We start from the raw sequence: 22,407 nt of genomic DNA on the forward strand, positions 1-22,407 counted from the left end.
GGTAATAATTGTGGATTGAAAGTGTTGTTTGTAATGTGTCAATTACTTTCATTGTTCACTTGACAATATTTTACCTTTAAATTCATTTTCAAATTTAAAAAAAAAAGCATAATTATGCTTCTTTAAACACTATTGTTCAGTTTCAGTTTTAATTCTTACACTTACAGCCTTTAATCATTATTTCCCAAATTTTAGTTGGTTTATGAAATTAAGAACTAACTTGTTCAGCTACATGTCAAGTTATATGAATGATTAACCATTTGCATTTCAGGTACTGATGAACTCAAAGTTACCAGTGGATGTCCTGGGACGTATCTGGGAACTAAGTGACATAGACAAAGATGGTTACTTAGATAGAGACGAATTTGCTTTGGTAACAATATTTACTGTATTTGTTATGAGATACTTCATACTTATATTTTGTGTTATTATTTTACTACATGCATAGTTTTTTATTTGTTGTGTAATGGTTTTCAGCAATATGTAGTCTAAGAATTGTGTTTGCTGGTTGGTTGGGTGTTCTCTAAAAAAAACTATAATTTTTAAACTGACTTCGGAATCTACAAACCCTCCAATATATGAGCCACGTCACGACAAAACCAACATGATGGGTTTGCGACCAGCATGGATCCAGACCAGCCTGCACATCCGCGCAGTCTGATCAGGATCCATGCTGTTCGCTTACCAACTCTATTACAAGTAGAGAAACTGATTGCGAACAGCATGGATCCTGATCAGACTGCGCGGATGCGCAGGCTGGTCTGGATCCATGCTGGTCGCAAACCCATTATGTTGGTTTTGTCATGACACGGCTCATATATCTATAGCATTTAAATGCATGTAAATCTCAGGGGAGGAGGTTGCATGTCCCTGGACCCTTATGATTGGTGTATATCCTCAAAATCCAGGTATGTCCCTGACACGAAAGAATTTTGTAAAGGAAGTAACTAGCTATTGCTCGACCACACAGAATTCAAAACAGAAGTATTGTTTGAGCAAGTGTATTCATTTTTAAAAAGTTACAATTTGGAACTCCATATTAAATGATAATTTGGAACTTATCTTAGATTTACTCGATAACAGCTAGTTTCATTTCATCTTTTGCTTAAATATGTTTATTTTTATTGTGAAAGAAGTTCGGCAGTTTATATTCATCATAATGAAGATGAATCCTTGACTAATCAGTACTGATTATGATAGTTATTTAAAATCATGTAGATGGTTGAAGTCAGCCTCAAGCCTATAATCTTGTGGTTAAGAGGCAGAAACCCGATACCACTAGGCCACCACTCACAATAAAAGGCTAATTTTTTTTAAGTTCCACTTTTCCAAGAACAGGGAGAGTTTATGTACTCACCCAGGTGTTGGCTTCACACTTCAGTTCAGTTTTTGCATGTCAGTTTGTATCTCCAAAACTACATGAAGGGGATTGGTTGAAACTTCACACGCTTGTTTGAGAGCATAAGAGGAGGTCACTGTTCAAGTCCTAGAACACTTACATGGATTTTGACAGAATTATGGCCCTTTTTGAACTCAAATTTGTTTATATTATCCGGGCTATTCTTTTTACTATCAGACACTGAGAATAGTCGAGCATGCTGTCCTACCAACAGCTCTTGTTTTGTGAAGTAATCAAAATGACTATATGTGTACATGGTTGAGCCTGGTTCTCATGGTTACCTTAAACAGTCATTGTGCTTGGTAGCAGAATAAGTACAGTTTAAAGTGTTCATGGCAGAGTGGTCAAAGTATTTGACCTTCATTTGCTCTAATCTTGCCACTACTGTTTCAGATCCTACCTGGGTATTGAATTCTTGTTTGCAAAGAAGCGGGTCAGTTTGCTTTGTAAAGCTGTTTACTATATTGGAACACTACTGTGATTAAATTAATAGAAATGAGTAGGGCTTCCATAAGGTTTCACAATTTTGAAGTGAGAGACTGCAACATTTCATACATTGGAAGTTACATTATATAGGTAAAGAAGGAATGGTATTACATTTTGGAAGTCACAAGCCAAAATCAAGGAGTAAATGACTCCCAGACTTCTACTGAGGGAAGCCCTGAATGAGGAAGTATTCCTTCAACATCAATGATTTATGTTGTTCTGTTATTACTTAGTAAGAAAATTGTGAAAATGACTATTTATTTAATTTACTCAAAGCTTTTTAACATATGAGCTGCATCATAACAAAACCATCATAATGGATTTGCGACCAGCATGGATCCAGACCAGCCTGTGCATCCACACAGTCTGATCAGGATCCATGCTGTTCGCTATCAGTTTCTCTACTTGTTATAGGGTTTGTAAGCGAACAGCATGGATCCTGATCAGACTGCACAGATGGGCAGGCTGGTCTGGATCCATGCTGGTCACAAACGCACTATGTTGGTTTTGTTGTGACATGGCTCATATAATTTTTTCAGGCAATGCATTTAGTACATAAAGGGATGGCTAAAGAGACAATACCCCCTGCTCTACCCCCTAACTTAGTACCACCATCTAAAAGAAAGGGAGTACCAGTAGGTGGTATGCCAGTGTTGCCTGGAGCTGTGCCGGTACTAGCCGGTCTAGGGGGCCCAGGGAGTGGCCGCAACACACCAACAATGAGGTCTGACTCCCCATCATTGAGGGTGAGTTAAAATTAAATTTTAGATTTCTGCTTCTCTTTTATTATGTATGTGTGTTTAAGGGGAGATTACTGTTTAATACTTGCTTTTTTTTCCATTGTGATTGAAGTCCCTTTCCTTCAGGAAAAGGTAACTCCTGAATTCTTGTTACCTCTGCTAGTTATATATTGTGTGTAAGTTTTCCAATTTCAGGAAAAATTAAATTGAAACAAGAACAATAAGCAAATTAGAATTTTTAAAGTTTTTTCTTTTTGAAGTTGATGATTTAGATTAAAAATATTTCATATTACCGGTATACAAAGCTAAATTTCATATAAGTACAATTTCAAGGAAATATGTATCAATTTATCTTATTTTATAACTTGCAAACTTATGTTGATTTACTTTAGTAAATAATCTTCCTGTTATACTCTTGTAATGTTTTGGCATCCAGGGTAAAGATATATGGGTGGTGACGCCGGCGGAGAAAAGTAATTATGACATCATGTTCCGTAAGGCCGACCTTGACATGGATGGCTTTGTTTCCGGACAGGAGATAAGGGATATATTTCTACAAAGTGGGTTACAGAATAACGTTCTAGCACATATCTGGTAAGTGTCACTACAAAAAAAATGTTAACTGGTCGAGGATTACCTTGGGTGCCCTTTGGAATCACCAACAATCTGTAAGCTAGCTGGATAGCTTTGTCACATGAAAGAAACCATCAAACCCATAGCAGTGAGGGGCAATTGGTTTGAAGTAAATTACCTTAACCACTTGATCCAGGACATCACCATATGACTAAATAAGAGCATACAAACAAGGATTTTTGATTTCTTTTTAAGTGACATTATGCAAATCCAAGTGTTAATGGCAAGTGTACAAGTCAAAGTCAAAATAACTTTAGATTTTACCGTAATTATTTTTAAATTTAATTTTTACAGTCTAGTTCATATGAATAATCAATGACCCAGTTGACTGAGTAAAAAATCTATAAATATCCTTGGGAATGTATTATTAACATTACGTTAATAAAAAGAGTGGGGCAGTCATGATATATTTCAAGCATGTGTTAAATTTTACCCTAATTATATTTAATTATCAGTTATTGGTCAACGATCATTAAAAAATAAATCTTTTTACTTACAGAGCCATTTTTGCTCGCCCAAACAACAAAATCATGAGCATAATGTCATTTTTATAATTTATTTCTTCATGATAAATTAATATAAATTTTAACATACCAAACACAATAACCTCTCTCAGGAAATACAAAACATCTTTTTCCTATTGTTTAATTGTATTGATTCTTATTGTATTGTAAATTGTATGTTGCCATTTGCCACATTAACTTGTAATTGGTAAGTTTTTGTGTGTGTAAAAATGTTATAAATTAACTTGAATAAATTTAAAAATGTGGTGATAAAAAATGGTTTTTAAAAAAAATTATAACAAAACAGATTATGTATCATGGAATATAAAGTTAAAGAAACAAAAGGAGAAGAATTTTATAAGACTTAGTCTTTCGTTCTCATCCTTTTCTTTGAATATATTTTATATTTGTATTCTGATTGTATTGTATTATGTATATCATGTAAATATTCGGGAAATAAATATGTTTAAACTAAAGAAACAAAATATGGTATGAAATGATGTAGTTATGAAACATTCATGTGTAAGTCTACCTTGCACTGCTAAGTCAATGTACCGGTTTTATTTTTGCACCAAAAATAGCAGGGGATTTAGCTATTCCTGCATAGTTGTGGACTTGAAAAGTTTCAAGTTGTCTTCTGCAGGGCAGAGATTTTGCTAGGGATTTGTAAGTCCTAAAATCAAGGTCCCCACTGTTTTTGGGGCCAAGTAGTGTAACAAATGACTTGTGTATTAATTATAAACCTCTCAAACTGATTAGGTTTTTGCTGCCAGTATAGAACCACTGGCCAGCTTGTACAACTTTTGCAGTCCAACCTGGCCCTGTGTTCACAAAGAAAAGATCAGAATCAAGATGAAATAATGAAATGGTACATAAACAAATTGTAAAATATTGCTGATTTACAAATAAAACAAAGTCTATTTTTGGATTATAAAGATGAAATAGCATTACAGAATACAAGAATTACATGATTGAAATAAGGATCAATTTTATGATCCTTATTTGGATCATCTGTTAAATTTTTTATTTAAAGTTTTATTATTTTTTCCCCCATAAAATTTCATTATTACGCTTTTTTCAAATCAAGTTTCATTACATTTATATTAAACATTTAATTAAATCTATGAGAATTTTTGAAATTTGATCCTGATCCTTAATTCTTACATGTAGTGAACATGGGACCAGGTTTTCCTGCATGGGGATGCCAGATGAGTCACATGCTATCAAATGGCATGCTTAGAATAACATAATTTTAACATTATGAATGATTTATATTTACAAATTTGATATTGAAATCCCATAAACTTTGAACGAACTGCTCCACAGGGTAAATGAAGCAATCTGAGGTTTATCTCTTTAAAAACTGTTTTTGGATTATGGTTTACCTATTCCAGCAGTATAGAGCCAGGATTGCTGGCAAATATATTACCACTTGACGAGACTGTATCCTTCTGGCTACTCTGTTTTTAGCTTTATAGTATTTATACCCCTGAAAAAAACAATAGACTGTTCTAAAATCAAAGTAGGGCTAGTCCATTGTATTAATTCAGCAGGATCAGGCTTAAATAAAAAATTTTGCTCAAGAGATATACAAAATTTTAATGTACAAACATTAAGGACAATTTCTTTGAAAATTCCATTTTACTGCAAAATCATTATTATTTGTGGGACACAAATCTTTTTCGTGGTTTTCGTGGATAGGTCAACCTATGAAATTAAGATCCAACAAAATTTCATTTTGTCTGCTGTAAGATTATTTTGTATCACATTATAAACATTTTACCACAAATTTAAGTACCCTCAAAAAAATTTGTGACATAACCACAAAATTTCATGCCCACAAAATTAATCGTATTCACAGTATCCAATTACAACAAATAAGCCCCCCAAAAAAAAAAATTACAAAAATATGAAATTAATTACTGGTTAAATTTAAAGGGTTTACAGTACTTTACTTTAAGTTACATAAGAGATTTTTTTATAACTTTTAGTTCACAGCAACCACTGATAAATCTTTCCTCTCGTTATTTCATTTATGTTACTAAAAATAGAATCACAGGAATGGAAATGAAAAGCCGTCTGCCAATTTGTAAAGATGGAGCTGTACTTCATTTCATGAATTGATGTTCCTATGAATTATTGACGACATCCATCTGTCTGACCCTTGGCTTGCATTCCAGTTGCCATAATATACGATTTACTGAGGATAACGCACCATATATAATTTGATTTTCTTTAATCTTTTGGCAGTTTGCCAATATTAATTATTGTCGAAGTTTCAGACATGTTTTTCTAAGTGCTTTATACTGACAGATTCTGGGACATGCATTTTTGCCAATAAGAGTTTGTCTGTATGAAATTAAATTTCTTTTTTTATTTTTGTTTCTCTGTTCTATTGATTTTTAGCATATTTTGTCATTCTTATCCCAAGTAGGAAGACTGGTGTTTTGATAGGGCATTGAACTTCTAATTACATAGTACAGGTCATGGGTGTAAACCCCCATTAGTGATGAGATTTTCACCACTGGTGTGATTTCTGGTAAACACTTTTCTTGCATGATTTTTTTTGGGAGGAGAGACAGGTTTTATGTATTAGGGAAAAAGAAAATCAAAATATAAGCTAACTTCCAAGTTTGCACATAGTACACTGCAAAGGAAGTCTTGATATTAAAGAATTGTTCATTGTTATTTACAGGAACCTGTGTGACATGAAAAGTATAGGCAAGTTGAATTCGGACCAGTTCGCTCTGGCCATGCACCTAATGCAACAGAAACTGAAAGGTATAGACCCACCTCCACAATTGACCCCTGACCTTGTCCCTCCAAGCATGAGGGCCGGTGGTGCTGCAGACACGGCTGCTTTTGGCGTTGCTGTAAGTGTCTTCTTTAAGTTTAAAGGCAGATAACTCAGTTCAATTAAATGAACAAGTTTTTGCCAATAATTATAACACAAGTTTAAGAATATCACACAGTATTATAATTCAGTATATAGACTTGATTTATTTTTACACCATTTTCGCTATTTACAAAAAAAAAATGGTGATAATGTGACAGAAACCTTTATTATTGTCTGAGTCAATGGATTTTGTACACATCTCATTGTTTTTATATTATTCATTGATGTTTTTTTTCCAAGCCTTTTATTCATCATTTGGGAATTCCACCATGTCCTGTCCAATTTGGATAAAAATATAGAGCTGTTAATTGTTTATATTTGAAGTTGTTTGGAAGTTGAATTAACAACACACACGCAAAATGAAACAAAGATATACTAGTAAATCAAGCAAGCTGAACTGTATACTCTTGCTTATCAGGCTGGGGTTTCTGTTAGTTTTACCCATGCCTGAAATTTCATCTTGCTAATGCATGGGGGGTGCCAGATGAGACACGTGCTGTACTAAGGCACGCTTAGGATGATGTAATTTTAATGTCATGAAATCAATTTTCATACACTGTTGTATGAAATTAGTTACGGGTGTAATAAACCAAATTTTCAAAATTGTTTTATTAAAGTAAAGAATTTGAAATATAATGGAATATGGTAGAATATGCAAGAAAAAAATATCTGACACAATCATGTTTGCTGTTCGGATGGGAATATCGGTTCCTAGGGACGGATATTCCGATCTGAACCGCAGTGTATGACCGATATTATTAATATACAACCATTTCCATTGAGAATGGGACTTAAGCATTTGAGATTTTTATGCCCCCACTTATTACTGGAATATGGATTGCAGAAGTTAACTGTCATGAAGTATGCATGCTGGGGTAACAGAATTTCTGTGAGAAGCCTGCCAAAGTTTTTACTATTTTTGTATCTGTTTCACACCAAATTGTCTATGGTTTGGTGAAAGAAACCTGTACCAGTATTGACATTTCTGAGCAGAATTTTGAACAAAGTACATTAGTTTTCTGTAGTCTGTCACATTTTGTAAGTGAGAAGTCTTTGTTGTTTTAGAAAGTCAACACACATCTCTTATCCAGTGAATGATTTAACAAAAAAGAACATTACAATATCAAACAAATGATTCAGAATGTCCATTTTGCACTTACCATAATTCTCTAAATGGAATTTTGATTGTTCATTATGAACTGGTCACTTCTGAAATAGGAAAGTTTTGTTTTACTCTGTCACTTCTGAAATAGGAAAAGTTTGTAAGCTAAATAGATTATTAATAAATAACTGAAATGGCTTTAGAAAACTGGAAAGAAAGCTTAAGAAATCTGGCATCATATTGCTTTTGAAAACAGAATAGAAACTTTATATATACATTTTAAGAAATCTGGCATCATATAACTTTAGAAAACAGGAAAGAAACCTTATATGCATTTTAAGAAATCTGGCATCATATAACTTTAGAAAACAGGAAAGAAACCTTATATACAGCTAAAGAAATCTGGCATCATATAGCTTTAGAAAACAGGAAAGAAATTTTATATACATCTTAAGAAATCTGGCATCATATAGCTAAAGAAAACAGGAAAGAAATCTTACAGCTTTAGAAATCTGCCATGATACTTTACATACAACTTTGAAAAACTGGAAAGAAATCAGTGTAGGTTGAATTTTAGGGATCTAGAGATTGTCGGTGTTGCTCTTTGGTGTATAACTTGTACAAATATGTAAGTTTTGTGGTAATCTCTTAAAATATTGGTAGACATTCGTTTATTTTTTAGATTTTTCTTTTTGTTACATCACTTATTCATGACCTAAAGGATGTTATGCTTTTAAGTCTGGCAAGGCCTGATACTGAGTCCTAGACCAATCTAAAGAAGGGGTAAAAAAATGCTGTGTTTAAAAAGAAAGTTTGAAGTTCGATAAATAATATGTATAGAATGTCAATGTATCCTTTACAGGATGGAGTGACCAGTGCTGGACCTTATGGACATGTTGCAGATTTCTCGGCCATCAAAGAGCTTGATATGATTCAGAAAGAAATAGATGAGATTAAAAAGTAAGTAGTTCTCATATTTGTGTTTTAAGGAACTGAGCTATATGTACATATGATGTTTAGCTTGACCGTTTAAAGAATTGGGAGAGCTATTGTAATCACATCAGCGTCGCCATAACACTTTGGTTAAGTTTTTGAAATTTCAAACACTTGTTTAAGATCATATTAGGATGTCATAGTTCAAGGCCCATATCTCTAAACATTGGTTTTGACAGAATGAAAGCCATTTGTTAATTATAAGAAAATTCTACATCAAGCAATGACAGAAGTCTAGCATGCTGTCCAGCTGACAGTTCTTGTTTTTATGTATGTAATATTATTCATGAAAAACGTTTCAGTCAAGCTTGAAAGTTGAAATACGACATTTGCTGTGTTGGTGCAATGAAAACACAGTAAAAAAATCCTCATCATTATTACCAACATTGTCTTCATCATTTATGTATCTAGTTGAATTATCATCAGTGTAATCATCAAAATCATCCAATATCATTATCATCATCACCATCATCATCAGTTATGTCATCATGATTACCATACCATTATCATTACATTGTTTTTCATTATCATCACCATCCTCATTGTCATTATTATCATCATCACTGTCATTATCACCATTGTCATCAACATCATCATCATCACTTTTGAAAACAGAACAATGGTAAACAAAAGAAATTGAAAATATTAGTATTCACAACATTCTTAGACTTTCAGCATCTTTTGATATCCTCTCATTTACAATTGTATAGACTTTTTTTTGGATCAGTAGTTTATATTTAGCCAGTTAGATCTAGATATTATTGTTGATATTTCATAGATCACCTCCTGAGGGAATACCATATCCTTCACTTCTAAAATGTTGTTTTAACAAATGTAAGTCAGTGCATTTTGGTGTATGTGGCAAAAGCATCACAGCTGAACAGCTGCCTCCATTTAAATGGTATCAAAAGAGTTTTTACTATTACTGAAAAATGAGATCAAATAACACAATATTGTACCATGGTTATTGTTCTTGTCGTTGGTTTTTTGTGTGTTTTTTTGCCTAGAAACAGACTGACAGAGTGTCATTCAATTTAGCTTGAAGATGTAAAGAGTTAGACTGGAGGTCTATAAATAAGTCAGGATTGCCTAAGGGGTAGAAAAAGTTCTGACAATATATATATCTATATATGTATTGTTGAAGCGCTCATCCTTATTGATTTAGGAAAAGAGAGAGAGAAAAAAATCTGCCTCGTTCAGGAGCCTGTCATGGAATTTGTCACAAAATTGTCATAAATTATTCTTTTCAATCCATTAACTTAACGACAATCCTGCATTTGAAATTTGATATATAGTATAACAGAGATGGTGTGAGAATAGATGGAAGTAATAATTGATAAAAACAGCAAGATGTCAGTTTTAGATAATTGTGAAATGAACAAGAGTTTATAAAATTCTTAATTTGAATCTATTCAAAGTTAACCCTGAACATGCTTGAACAAAAAGTGATAGCCTTTGAAACCAGAACAAAGCCAGACCAGCTTACCAAACTCTGTAGCTTTGATGAATATTGAAATCCCTAAAGACTATGAATAGATTGTTCTGTTCTTTTCCAAATTCAAAACAGGACAATTCCATTCAGCAAATCTGGAATTAGATTGAACTAGCCCTTCAAAATCATTGCACTGTTTGTCTGTTTTAGGATTCTATGAAGTTTTTTATCCTAACCTTTAATCTGCTGTCTTTGCCCTTCTTTGAATTTGAAAAAAAAAATCATAAAAATTAAAAAAGATATATAATTATCGAAATACCAGAGCAAAAATGTGAGAAACCAGTATTATAGAGCCTGGTTTAAGACTTCTAGGATGTGTTGGCCGGCCTGGCTCTATACTGGTGACAAAGGTAAATCACTTTCTGTTCCAGAGGGGTTATGGGTTCATTAGCCAGATTTTAAACTAAGCTTCATCCAAATTGTATGACAGTGAAGAGCAGTGAAAATATACTGGTAATTTATATTGTATGCTTCCTTTGTCTGCTTTCAATATTTTCAAATTTTGAAGTTTCTTACAGATAATGCAAAACAATTTTGAACATGGAAATAATGTGTGCATAAAAAATCTGCTATGAAAGTGTGGTATTATAAAGAATTTATGAAGTAAATGACCTTTGATGTGAGTGACACTAACCTCAAAAGCTATCTGGGAATGATTGAATTACCATTTTTGATTGTGACCAGCAACCCAGGCTCTGTTATGTCCATGAATAACTCATTGGGAACAATCTGCTGAAATAATTTATTTTATTACTCATTATTTCAAAGGATTTAGGCCAGATGGTAATAATTTCTTCTTTTCTCGCCAAAAAAGTTTGTAAGGTCATACTTTGCTTTTTTTGTTTTTTTATTGATGAAAATATACAAAGAAAACCCTTTTTTCTGGTGTAACCAAATGTATTAAGACTTTGCTGCCATTGAATGTAAAGAGCCGATGTCGGCCGGTACATTTGTGTAGACGTCTGATCTGTACAAAAGATGTACCACTGGGGACATTTGTCAACTTCACAAAGTCCCAATTTCAATTTCGTGAATTCATGATTGCATTTTCATGAATTCACGATTTCATCTTATGAATTCGCAATTTCATTGACTTTATTGTGAATTCATGAAGTTAGTTATTGTGAATATGTGAAGTTGAAATCATGAATTCATGAAGCTGAAATTATGAATTTGTGAATTCCGTATGTTGAATACGTGAATTCACAAAGTTAAAATTGTGAATTCACCAAGATGAAATCAGGAATTCATGAAGTTGAAATGTCCCAGCATTCTTTTGTAGATAGGGCTTTGATGAACACTAAATAATCTCTTTATAATATATATATCCATATTTGATAATTGGACACTTATTTTTGCAAGGATATGAATGTTCTTTCTTTTAAAAGAAAAGTCAGGTTTTCTTGAACAATAAAAATTTGCTACAAAGATGTATATGCAGTATTTAGTATATTTGTTGGCCTTCAGGAAGGTAGGGCAGTTTTTCTCTTAGGGCTCATAATTTTTTTATAGTTGAATAAACATGTCTTTATATACTTAAAGAGATACAAAAGAAAAGTGTAATCTTGTTAAGCAATCACTTAATACCCAAAAGGGAATAACTTTTGCTAATTTATGGCTCCTTTGATCTGCTAAATGAGTTCTTTTTCCCTTTAAAATCTAAAATTTGATTTAGATTGCCGCATTACAAGAAAATTACAACATGTAAATATATCGTTTCGCTGATAATTTGATTTGACGGCTATTTCCCCATAGTTTGCTCAGTTTGCTCAACAGTCCATTCCAAGTGTAAGGGATTTTACAGACTCGATCAAACCGAGTTTGCAATTTTCATGTAATTTTGTTGTGGTGCTTCCGAGGGATCACTTTGTTTCCAGATTTTTTTATTATAAAGAAAACCTGCAAAAACTTAAGCTTATAACTACCAACAGTATTGTGTTTGGCCCGTGGCAGTGAGACTGCTCAGAAGGGTTTCCAGCATTTACAGTTTTATGTAAATTGGCTAACGCTACACTGAGTTAAAACATAGTCACTGGTCACAAAAGAACATGTGGTTATGTTTGTGCAGTTACCCTAGCAATGAATGAAAAAGACGTGGCTAAAATTGTTCCGCTACATAAAAAAGTTCCAGCAGGTTAAGATTAAAGTTAGAATCTGAAATCGGCGTGCTTAAAGTTATTATAGCCATTAGCCATTTGAATACGAATTAGATGTTTTGATTATGATTCAGTTTAACATTATGAGGTAGATAGAGTCATGATCATCTATTGATCTATTCATCACTCTGAATTTACGTGTGGTTTGTCCACCTTGTGGCTGAGAGGATGTCTTAAAGGTTGAGGCCCACTGTTTATTTTTTAACGTAAGAGGCGACTAAAAGGGTTTGGATTACTGGAGTCTATGCATCTCTTAGCTCCAGCAGGTGAGGTTGTTTTGGCTCTTTAAGCTACCAGCAGACATTGAGATACTTATAGCCTTAATGTAAGTCATTCACACTTCCAATATTTGAAAGATTTAGCTTCATTGAATTTTTTTTTTTACTGTGATTGGTTAAGAAATTTGTACTTATCCAATCAGGTAATTCACTCATGGTTAATAGATGCTTGTATTTATCAACAAATGACAATTGAGTTATAAATCTGGTTCATGCAAAGGCTTGCTCCAACATCAGTATCTTACAGTTACAATTAATGTAATTCATTTACTGAATGAACTTTCAGTATACTTTAATCTATGAAATATTAATGACGAATCAGATGGTCATCAAGCAAGGAACCAATCTGACATAATTATCACTGGTTAGCACAATATGGCCTGCAGTCTGCGACCAGGCTCTATACTGTTTGTACCTTTGTGTGTTTTGATATTGAAATCCCTTATATTTCGAATGGGATTTTCCAAATTCAAAGCAGGGCTATTCAATTACATGAATTCTGTAGGTTAATGGGTTTAAACTAAAGTTGCCAGCTCAGTGTTTAGTATGTTGTTGCTGTATTGATCTGTACGCTGACCCGACTCTAAACTCGGGTGACACTCATAATAGCCGAGTCCAGTCCAACAGAATTTGTACGCTGCGGCCTTACAGGTGACACACAGCGCACTCAGGTCATAATTGCCGAGTCCACTCCAACAGCTTGTGGATTTTGGCTTATTTTTTCATGCTGACCTGAATCTTTACTTGTGACACTCAATAAAGCCGTTGATGTAATCTAGGTCAGGTAAGAAAAGATCATAATATTATAATACAATCAATATGTATCTTTAGTTACTATAATCAATATTATCTTTATGAATAATGTATGCATTTTTGAAACAATAAAAGCATATAATTCTTTATGCATATTTAATCCATCCATGCGTGCCTAGCCTTCTGTTTATAATGTGCAAGAATGATGAAAAGCCAGTTTGAATTATTTGTCTGTTTGAATGACATATTGATTGTGAAATTGAAAATGAGATCAAGGGGAAAAAAACAGAATATAAATCATTGTGTAGTTCAATTTGATCATTTGACATTTATAACAGGACCTTTAGTTTTATAGTACATGTGCATTGTTTATTGAAACAATTGATTAGATTGGTTCTTAAAGGTTTTGCCATTTTGCCATTTCTAAATTTGTACTATAATCATTTAACCTTCTGAATTTTCTTAAATAAATTGTCAAGCTCCTTGTTATCATTTCTATACGAACTTTGTATTGTAGAGTCTGTAGGGGTTGTTGCAGGTGTGTGTGTGGGGTGATCAAAGGCCGAGTGGTTAAGGGCGCTGACTTCAAGCCACCTGCTTCTCACCGCTGTTTAACTAAGGTTCAAATTATGCCAGGGGCTTTGTATTCTTTAATGTGAGGATGCTATCAAGCTAGCTTATAGAATGACTGTGGTTCTTTACTCAGATTTGTGCCTGAAATAATGCAAGGAGGCCAGGCACCTGAGATCTTGCAGACATCCACCAGTAAAGCTTGAAAGTGGCTATATATGACCTCTATTGTGTTGGTGCGACGTAAAACCCAACAGAAAAAAAGTATTGTAGATTTTAATCAAGCAGTCAGAAGAGCATAGAGTCAGAACTGACTGCATAATGGATGAAGTTGCCTTGTTTTATACTGATTGTATGGGCAAGCTGTAAACACTGACTATGTTCAGGGTGTCGCTGGCATATCATATATCATATTTTATTGAAAAAATGTCTAATCTATCTCGCAAACTTTATCGACTTTATGTGCCAATGTTACGGGAATGGTTGAAATGTCAGACTATAGTAATCTAAGGATTGCTGGTCGCATTGGTTTAAAAAATGCCAGGGGTAAGTCGTCCTTTCCTGACGGAAGAGAAATTTTTTAATAATTGTTACGTACTGGTTAGTTCCTAATTAAACCGAAGGACTGGATTATAAGCTTAAAGCTAGTGCTACACAATCTAAGTACTAGTAAGTTCCGTAGAACCAGGTCAGGTCCAACAAACAAACTCTACTTAGTGTAGGTTGGCTAGCTAATTTTAGAATTTTGGCCCTGAAACCTGTAAGATAATAACAATAAACAATGAAATATTGGCTACAAAGCAGGGCATGCACACCCTAAATTCAGCAAGATCATGTTTAGAAGTAACTGTTAGTCATTTGTGGGGCAACTCACAGGTCAAGTGGTGAATGTGTCAGACTAGTAATCTCAGATTGCTAGTTCTGTGGGTTCAAACCCTGTCAGAGGCAAGCAGTTGTTTGCTTTAGCAAGAAACTTTACACTAACTGCTTAGTTGGGTCCTGAGGAACAGATTCAAGAGTGGTGCAATTAACTTATAGCTTCTAACACGATGGGGCTAAAATAAAATTCTGTATAAACTAATTGTTAGTTATACTGGTATTTGAGAATTGAAATGGTGGCTGCGTTAAAATTGGAAATTGGATCAATGCTCTAAAGTTGGGAAAACCTAAATTCATCTTTGAATGGATATTAAACAAAAACGTTTGACTTCTGACTTCAGATAATATTCTCTTCAATGAATGTTTCTCCGGGCTTTAGAGGTGAATTGTAACCACTTGTTTCAGGTGCCAGACTCTGTGAATGTTTACAGCTGAGCCAAATATAGTCTTTTCCAGACATAAAAACAGAAATGTAACAGAAATAAATTGTTCTGTAGTAAATGAAATAGGAATTTAAAACATTATTTGTATTTCAATATTTTTTAATATCATATAAATAAAATCGTTGATGTGAATACTATGTATTAAATAATTACAACATAATTTAAAGGGAACTAATTTTGTGTGTCTCATTTATAGAACAAAATTCATTATACTGACTTTACAAATACCCTTAAAACCCCAAGCCTGCTTGAACCGAAAAAGATCAGTCTTTGCCACCAGTATAGAGCCATGCCAGTCTGCACATCCGTGCAATCTGACCAGGCTCTACACTGTTGGTAAGCTTTATTTTTGTATTTTGATGTTGAAATCCCTTAAAATTTGAATTGACTCTTCCATATTAAAAGCTGGACAAATCCATAATAGAAATATATTAGCAGGTATAAAAGGGTTAATCTTAGAGAGCACATTTAAAACTTAATATTTACTAAGTTTCTTAAAACAGAACTTACAAAAGTGAAAGAAATGTGTTGATAACTATCAAGAGTGATAAAGAATTGAAAGGTATAAGTTCAGTACAACCTCTGCAGATTGACCCTCTGTATAACAACCACCTCGATCCTTACAACAACAGTATCAATTTTTTTTATAAAATAAGACTTCACAATAAGGTGAACTTCTGTAGTGCAACACAAAATTAAGTCTTGACAACAACCAAAATATTTGTCTTCCAAAGGATGTTGCACTGCATGCAGAGATTATACTGTATTGTAAATAAAGTTGGATATTTTATACAATCGGTTCTCCAACAGAATAAATTTTGGTGGATCATAGGGCAAGGGGAAATTTTCATCAACAAAAATTTACAATGAAAAATCTGTAACTTTAAATTGTAGGAAGGAAAAAATATGCTTTTTACAGTCTGTAAATTAAGAAACAAAAGGTCATATTATGTTGCATCATGAAATTTAAAAGTTGATTTTAAGACACACATTTGCATAATTGTTATTTGAGATTTCATACGTCATTTTGCGCGTATCCATTCGTTGTTTGCAATTTTTCTTAATTAATCAGCCTAATGTATTAAATAAAGTCAATTAATTTTCTTTGCTATTATTATAAGTTTGTCTTCTCATATATAACACAGTTTTTAAATTCCATTATTTTGCACTCAATTTGGTTTGACTTTGTAGCACTATATTCCAATCACTCCCTGACAAGTAATTCAATTCAATTATCATCCATGCAAGATTGACAAAGCTCTACATAAAAAACCACATGCAAGTTTTGTGTTCAAGTTTTCCATATAGGTACTACATTACAGTATAACCTGTACAGAGTGACCCCATTGTAGAGCGATTTTCCTCTTTACCACAACAGTATTTTTTCTTCTAACACCATTTATTTAAGTAAACCTCCAAAGCTAAACACCCCTCAGGAGTAACCAAAATCTTTAACTCCCCTAAGTAAACGTCACTCTGCAGAAGCTTTATAATAATTTTGTACTCTCTGTTGCATAACATCGTGTTATTTTTTGTTGAAGATACTGAATAGACACATGTTCTTTGTAATGGACAAAAATATCCTTGTTTGGTTTATCAACTGAACAAGTATAAATTGTGTTCTTTATAATGGTCTCCAAATTCCTGTGTGTTCTCTGTTTTAGACTCTGAATTAATGGTCATGTGTTCTTTGTAAGACACACTAAATAGAATGTGTTCTTTGTTCTTTGTAATTGACACCAAATGAGCATGTGTCCTGGGTATAATGTACTCCAAATGAATAGAAAAATGTGTTCTTTGTATAAGCATGTGTTCTCTGTTAAAGACACATGAATTCAGTTACATTTTTCTAGAATGAGCATTTTGTGTGAGTGAAATTCCATCACTTGTATAAAATGAGCATGTTTCAATCTCTGTTAGAGATTAAAATATTAAATGAGCATGTACTTTGTTACAGTTGCTGTAAAAAATGAGCATATTTTCACTACTAATGTCTCCAGTAGTGAGAGAGTTTTCTCTGAGAGTTTTTTTCTGTTGTCATGTTGTTGTTTTTTTTTGTGACACTTGTTACATTGATTTATCAAACTCTAATTTTCTTTCAGCATGTTTAGAAAACAAAACTTTCCTTTTCACAATCTCTGAACACACCTAATCTGCACACAACTATATGTTTAATCCTGCAGCAAATTTAATTCCATAACACGTGTTCAAGAATTACTCTCTCAATATGTTTTTTAACTTTTGCTAATTTGTCTGTTAAAAAATAAAAAATGTGAAGTACATTGCATAATTTACCACAGTGGAAAGCTCTCGATTCCATGTCTTTGTTTTATAAATAACACATATTGCTTTTGCATATTAGATTGGTACCCCCAAAAAAATTAATAAAAATTCAAGACTTAACACCAGAAATAGCACTTTTCCTGTCATGCTATAATGCAGTTACTTGCATATCATCCATTTCTTCCAAAAGCAATTTTTTTAGGCCCTTTTCGTTGTTCTCAATTACAGCTATATGTCGATTTTGAGAAGAAATAACTTCCTGTTTATTATCCTGAATTTTTTCATCACATTCCAAACTGAAATGAACTCTGTGATTTGAGCTTTCACTTTTACTCTTTTGCACAACTTTTTCAAGAAATTTACCTCCAAAAAGGTGTTTCCTGACCATTTCTTTGTCTATTCCATCAGTCTGTTTGATATTTTCTAGCATGTCATCAGGTTTTACAGTGAACCTGTATTTCTGACAGATGTTTCTTGAGTTAGGAGTGTCAGATTCAGCAGATACCCGGCCGTTTTCGTGTATTTCAACAACTGTGGCCGGCGCTAGTTCTATGTTCATAAGTTCGGTTTCATCAAAAGATTTGGACTCGTCGTTATCACAGCTGGAATCTTTTGAAATCGTTCTGGCAGAGTACTGCGAGTACCTGAATTTTTTGTATATCGATGACAATCCGTTCAGTTTAATATCAACATCTGATATATCCTCGACTTTATCTGTCCGTTTCCGTTTACTTTTCTTTGAGTTGCTACGTCGATCGAGTTTTGAAAATTTTTCATTTAAATTACCGTAGATTTGACTGTGAGGTAAGATAGAGTGAAAGTATCGCAGGTATTCTAGTTCTTTCTGTTCAGCAGCATGTTTTTGCTGACGATGCCTGATAAAGGTGACGATAGCTGTTATAATCATGGCAAAACTTGCAAAAAGCAGGAAGTAAATGTTGTTTCCCGTAAAAATCGAAGACTCAAAGACATTTTTGAAAGTGTTAGCAGTCTGCAAGAAAAGAAACATATTATATTAGAATAAATTAAATACTGTCAGTATGATTTAGATAATTTTATATTATACCTGTAGGAATATGAGTATTACATACTAAGATATGAGAGGCCCCTAAATTCATGCTCCATCATCATGTAGATCTTCTCAAATGTTTATTTTGACATACTAGAGTTACACATTCTATTCTTTTAACTCAAGAAGATGCTCTGCACTGAATATTTCACTGTCAAACATTTCCTTCTTGAATGCAGTAATATTTCACAGGTTGCTGATAGATTTTATCAAGTTAATTCACTTGGAGAACTTTTTGCCTCAGTTCCATCAAAAACCCTGATCGAAAAGGATTGCTTAAAAGACATAAATATTCTACAATGTCAGCTTTTCTAAATGTTAATGATGTTATTTTTAGATAAATTGTTTCATAGCATTGTCAAATCACAAGAATAAAAGCAGAAAATTAAATTAGCCGTTGCTAAAATACATAAACAATAAGGAAACCCCTCGATGTCGCTATATATAATCTACACTGTCTACTCTCTCTATGTAAATTAGTAAAGGGGACGATTCGTTTCCCGATCTCCTATTTTTAGAAAAAATGTCACTGACGCGCTATAAATAGCTCTCAGGACGCTGTTTTGAAGAAGGCTTAACAGTGGTATGATGCACTTTTTCAAGACAAAATTATTGAAATACTTATTTTGAAACAACACTGAATTGTTTTTCCAACAAAAAATAAAAGCTTAAGATCCAATTAAATTATATTGATTTTAGTCTGCTTTTAAATATCAAAACTTTTTGGCCCCAAAAAAAAGACTAAACGCAAATTTTTTAAAAACTCACAAAAAATAAATTTGTGAGAATTTAAAACCACAAAAATTTTATTCCCCCCGAAAATGTAATTAAAAGAAAGCCCGGGCCCAAACTGCAGACAGACTCTATATTTCTTTTACCCGGAAATTTAAATTAATTTTTATTTTTATAAACCCTAAAAAATTTATAATGGACAGTCCAAAAAAGGAAAAAATGAAAAAAATTTAATCTTTGGCAGGCCAAAAATTTGAAATTTGGGTTTGGTTTAAAGGGGTTAAAAGGAAAACCTTTCTTGGGTAATGTCCCGATTATCCAAATTTCTTTCCTTTAACTAGATTAATAGTAACACAGGGGGGAAATTATGCAATATCAGATGACAATTTTAAAACGGGTTTTCCAAAAAAAATTAAATTTTAAACCAAACGGCTCTCTGAACGGCAAGTGTACTGTTCATTCTAAATGACAAATTTTACGTCTACTTTTCACAGTAAATTGTAAGAGTCTAAGACACCAAAATTGAGAAAAATTGAGAAAGGAAACTGCTCGCACTAAAAAAAAAAATGCTTTCTTTATGGAAATAATATTGACTTATTTTCTCTAAAAAAAAATTCTAAATACTTGTTTATGTTCTAATATGCCGAGTCACTTAATTTTATTTTATGTACAAAAAAAATGTTTGGAAGCGTTTCACTCTGGGAGATCATTATTTTACAAGATAGATTTTTAGATATTTTTTGTCGGAACAATCTCCTAGAAATAAATACCAATACAATTGTATCTTATCCATAAAATGTGGGCTTTAATCCTATAATTCAGCGTGCAGGGCTTTTTTTCAAAAGTAACGGAAAGGGCCCTACCCTTAAAATTGTGGGGAAATAACATGTATTTTATGGAAAAGGGGGAAGAAAAAAATGGGTGTAAATTGAATTTTAGGGGGAAAAGGCATGACTTTAAAGAATTTCCCTGAGGGGAATCAGGCTATAAATGGCACCTTCTATTGTAAGCAAAAAAGTCTTTTGCAGTTTCTTTTCCTCTTATTGTACATTAGGTATACAGGCCTTCAACCCATGCTTAATTTTGAAAACACGTTTAACCCAAAGCCTAGTGAGTTTGATGGATTTGCACATGAACTGTTCTGTAGATAAAAGAGTCCATTCTCTGTTGTGCCTTTAAATTTGAGACATTCCAATTCAAAGTTGATGGGATTTCAATATTGAAATATAAAAATTGTGCTACTAACAATATGGTAGCCTGGTCTGATTGTACAGATATTCCGGTTAGCCTGGCTCTATACTGCTATAAATTACTTTCTATTTCAACTGGGTTAAATATTAAAAATAAGAAACAAATTTTATTCAATGTTACATAATGCATTGACTGAAAAAAAGATTACATTTCATTTTTTGTATGATATTAACTTGATATAATTATATTCAAAACTTTAATACTACATTTTATTGTTTGTAAAGCCATATAACCGGAAACAAAAATGGAAAATTGATATTGATTTAAAGGTACATTTATATTGTAAATAACCAAATTCATTGATATCAAGCATTTAAAAGACATTGATCATTATATTGATTGGAATATAATATAAATGCAAACTGATCCATATTGTATAAAAAGAAGAAGAAAAAAAAGAATTAAAAAAAATGTAAAATTGATTTATTATTTGTTAACTTTTTTCACCTACCTCGATTTTTTCTCCGTCGCTCACGAAAATTTGATCATGTTCAGTCAGGGTTTCATTCGATATATTATTTCTACCTTCAGTATCCATTTTTCTATCCAAATTTTCGTGCATTTTTATCAGAATATTATTTCCACAGTGTTACGCCCAGTGTCACCTTATACTTTAAAACGTATTGTAAAGCTTTTACATTATTCAGTATTTTGAGCCTTTGAGATCACAGAGAATCTTTTAAGTTAGTTCCATTTTCTATCTTGTAACAAACATCCTATCCTGTTTGTAGAGGTATGACATTTCCATGTTGAAATTTATTCACTTTAGTGTACGCATACAAAGTAACATTGGTCCTTTTTTTGAATTCCCTTGGTTCGAATGGAAATTCGTTTTTCGAGTTTTTTCCCTGAAAAAAAAAGTTTTCAGGAAAAAAAAAAATCACTGAGAAATTTAACTTATTTGGTTTATTTTTCTTTTGTTCATTTTTCTAATCTTTTTCTCTTATTTGTTTGTTATCCTATAATCTTTTCATCAGTCTTCATCGGTTCTCTGTTCTGTGTGTTATTGTTCTAATTAATAATTGATATTTTCTGTGGTCTTCTGTGTGCTCGTATGACAAACTCTGTGATGTTGTATTAATAATACATAACATATACCATCAAGGCTTCCTTAATTATACATGATAGGTTTTCCAGTACCGTCATACTACCATATGGGAATTGGCTTGTCGTAAAAACTGTTAATTGACTGAATCTGTCATCAGGGAGAATTAAGCGTACCCCCTCGTGTTATTGCAATCACTTATTATTAGGAGACTGAGGGAAATCGGGCATTGATATGTCATACACGAGGCCAGGGGGTTCGAATTATGTATGGTACATTTCATGAAGAATTTTTATTTAATCAAAAAGTTATAATTTAATCATAAACAATTCATCTCAGTCTCTGATAATAGGCTTTATGTTTGTATTTTCGGGCATTTATTATACATGTATATAATTGTAAATTTTAAGACTGCTTTCAAACAGACAAAAAAAGACAACATTGTGACTTAAGTAGGATTTGATACAAATGCTATGTGTAATTTTTTTAACTCTTCAACTTTGCTTGTTTTTCTTGTAACTTTGCAGAAGATTATGACATATAATTCATGAAAAATTATATTTGACTGTACAAATGGCTTTTTGTCATTAAAGCAGCTTATTTTATATCTCTCAATTTTTTAAAATTTTAAATTTTTTTGAATAATTTTGATCCAACTATGGTTGAATAGCTTTACATGTAATGACACAAAGATTTTTCTTTCG

General features: G+C 32.7%; 2 protein-coding genes across 7 annotated transcripts in view; one reads left to right on the plus strand and one right to left on the minus strand.

The window, feature by feature from the left end:
* LOC132719645 (epidermal growth factor receptor substrate 15-like 1) overlaps window positions 1-22,407 on the plus strand; it is a 64,980-nt gene that overhangs the window by 18,230 nt on the left and 24,343 nt on the right. For all 6 annotated transcript variants that reach the window (XM_060703446.1, XM_060703447.1, XM_060703450.1 and 3 more), the window contains exons 7-11: window positions 272-373; window positions 2,425-2,631; window positions 3,062-3,219; window positions 6,457-6,634; window positions 8,622-8,719. In XM_060703446.1, the coding sequence (XP_060559429.1) occupies window positions 272-373; window positions 2,425-2,631; window positions 3,062-3,219; window positions 6,457-6,634; window positions 8,622-8,719 (743 nt within the window). The remainder of the gene's footprint in view (window positions 1-271; window positions 374-2,424; window positions 2,632-3,061; window positions 3,220-6,456; window positions 6,635-8,621; window positions 8,720-22,407) is intronic.
* LOC132719647 (uncharacterized) lies at window positions 16,983-21,842 on the minus strand. The gene is made up of 2 exons (XM_060703452.1): window positions 21,110-21,842; window positions 16,983-18,597 (listed from the first exon to the last, which is right to left on the minus strand). Exons 1-2 carry the CDS (start codon window positions 21,218-21,220, stop codon window positions 17,755-17,757), a joined length of 954 nt encoding a protein of 317 aa, XP_060559435.1. The 5' UTR covers window positions 21,221-21,842; the 3' UTR covers window positions 16,983-17,754.

The sequence above is a fragment of the Ruditapes philippinarum genome, unplaced genomic scaffold, assembly GCF_026571515.1.
Source record: "Ruditapes philippinarum isolate M1 unplaced genomic scaffold, ASM2657151v2 ctg3707_1_1_1_1, whole genome shotgun sequence".
Classification (NCBI taxonomy): domain Eukaryota; kingdom Metazoa; phylum Mollusca; class Bivalvia; order Venerida; family Veneridae; genus Ruditapes; species Ruditapes philippinarum.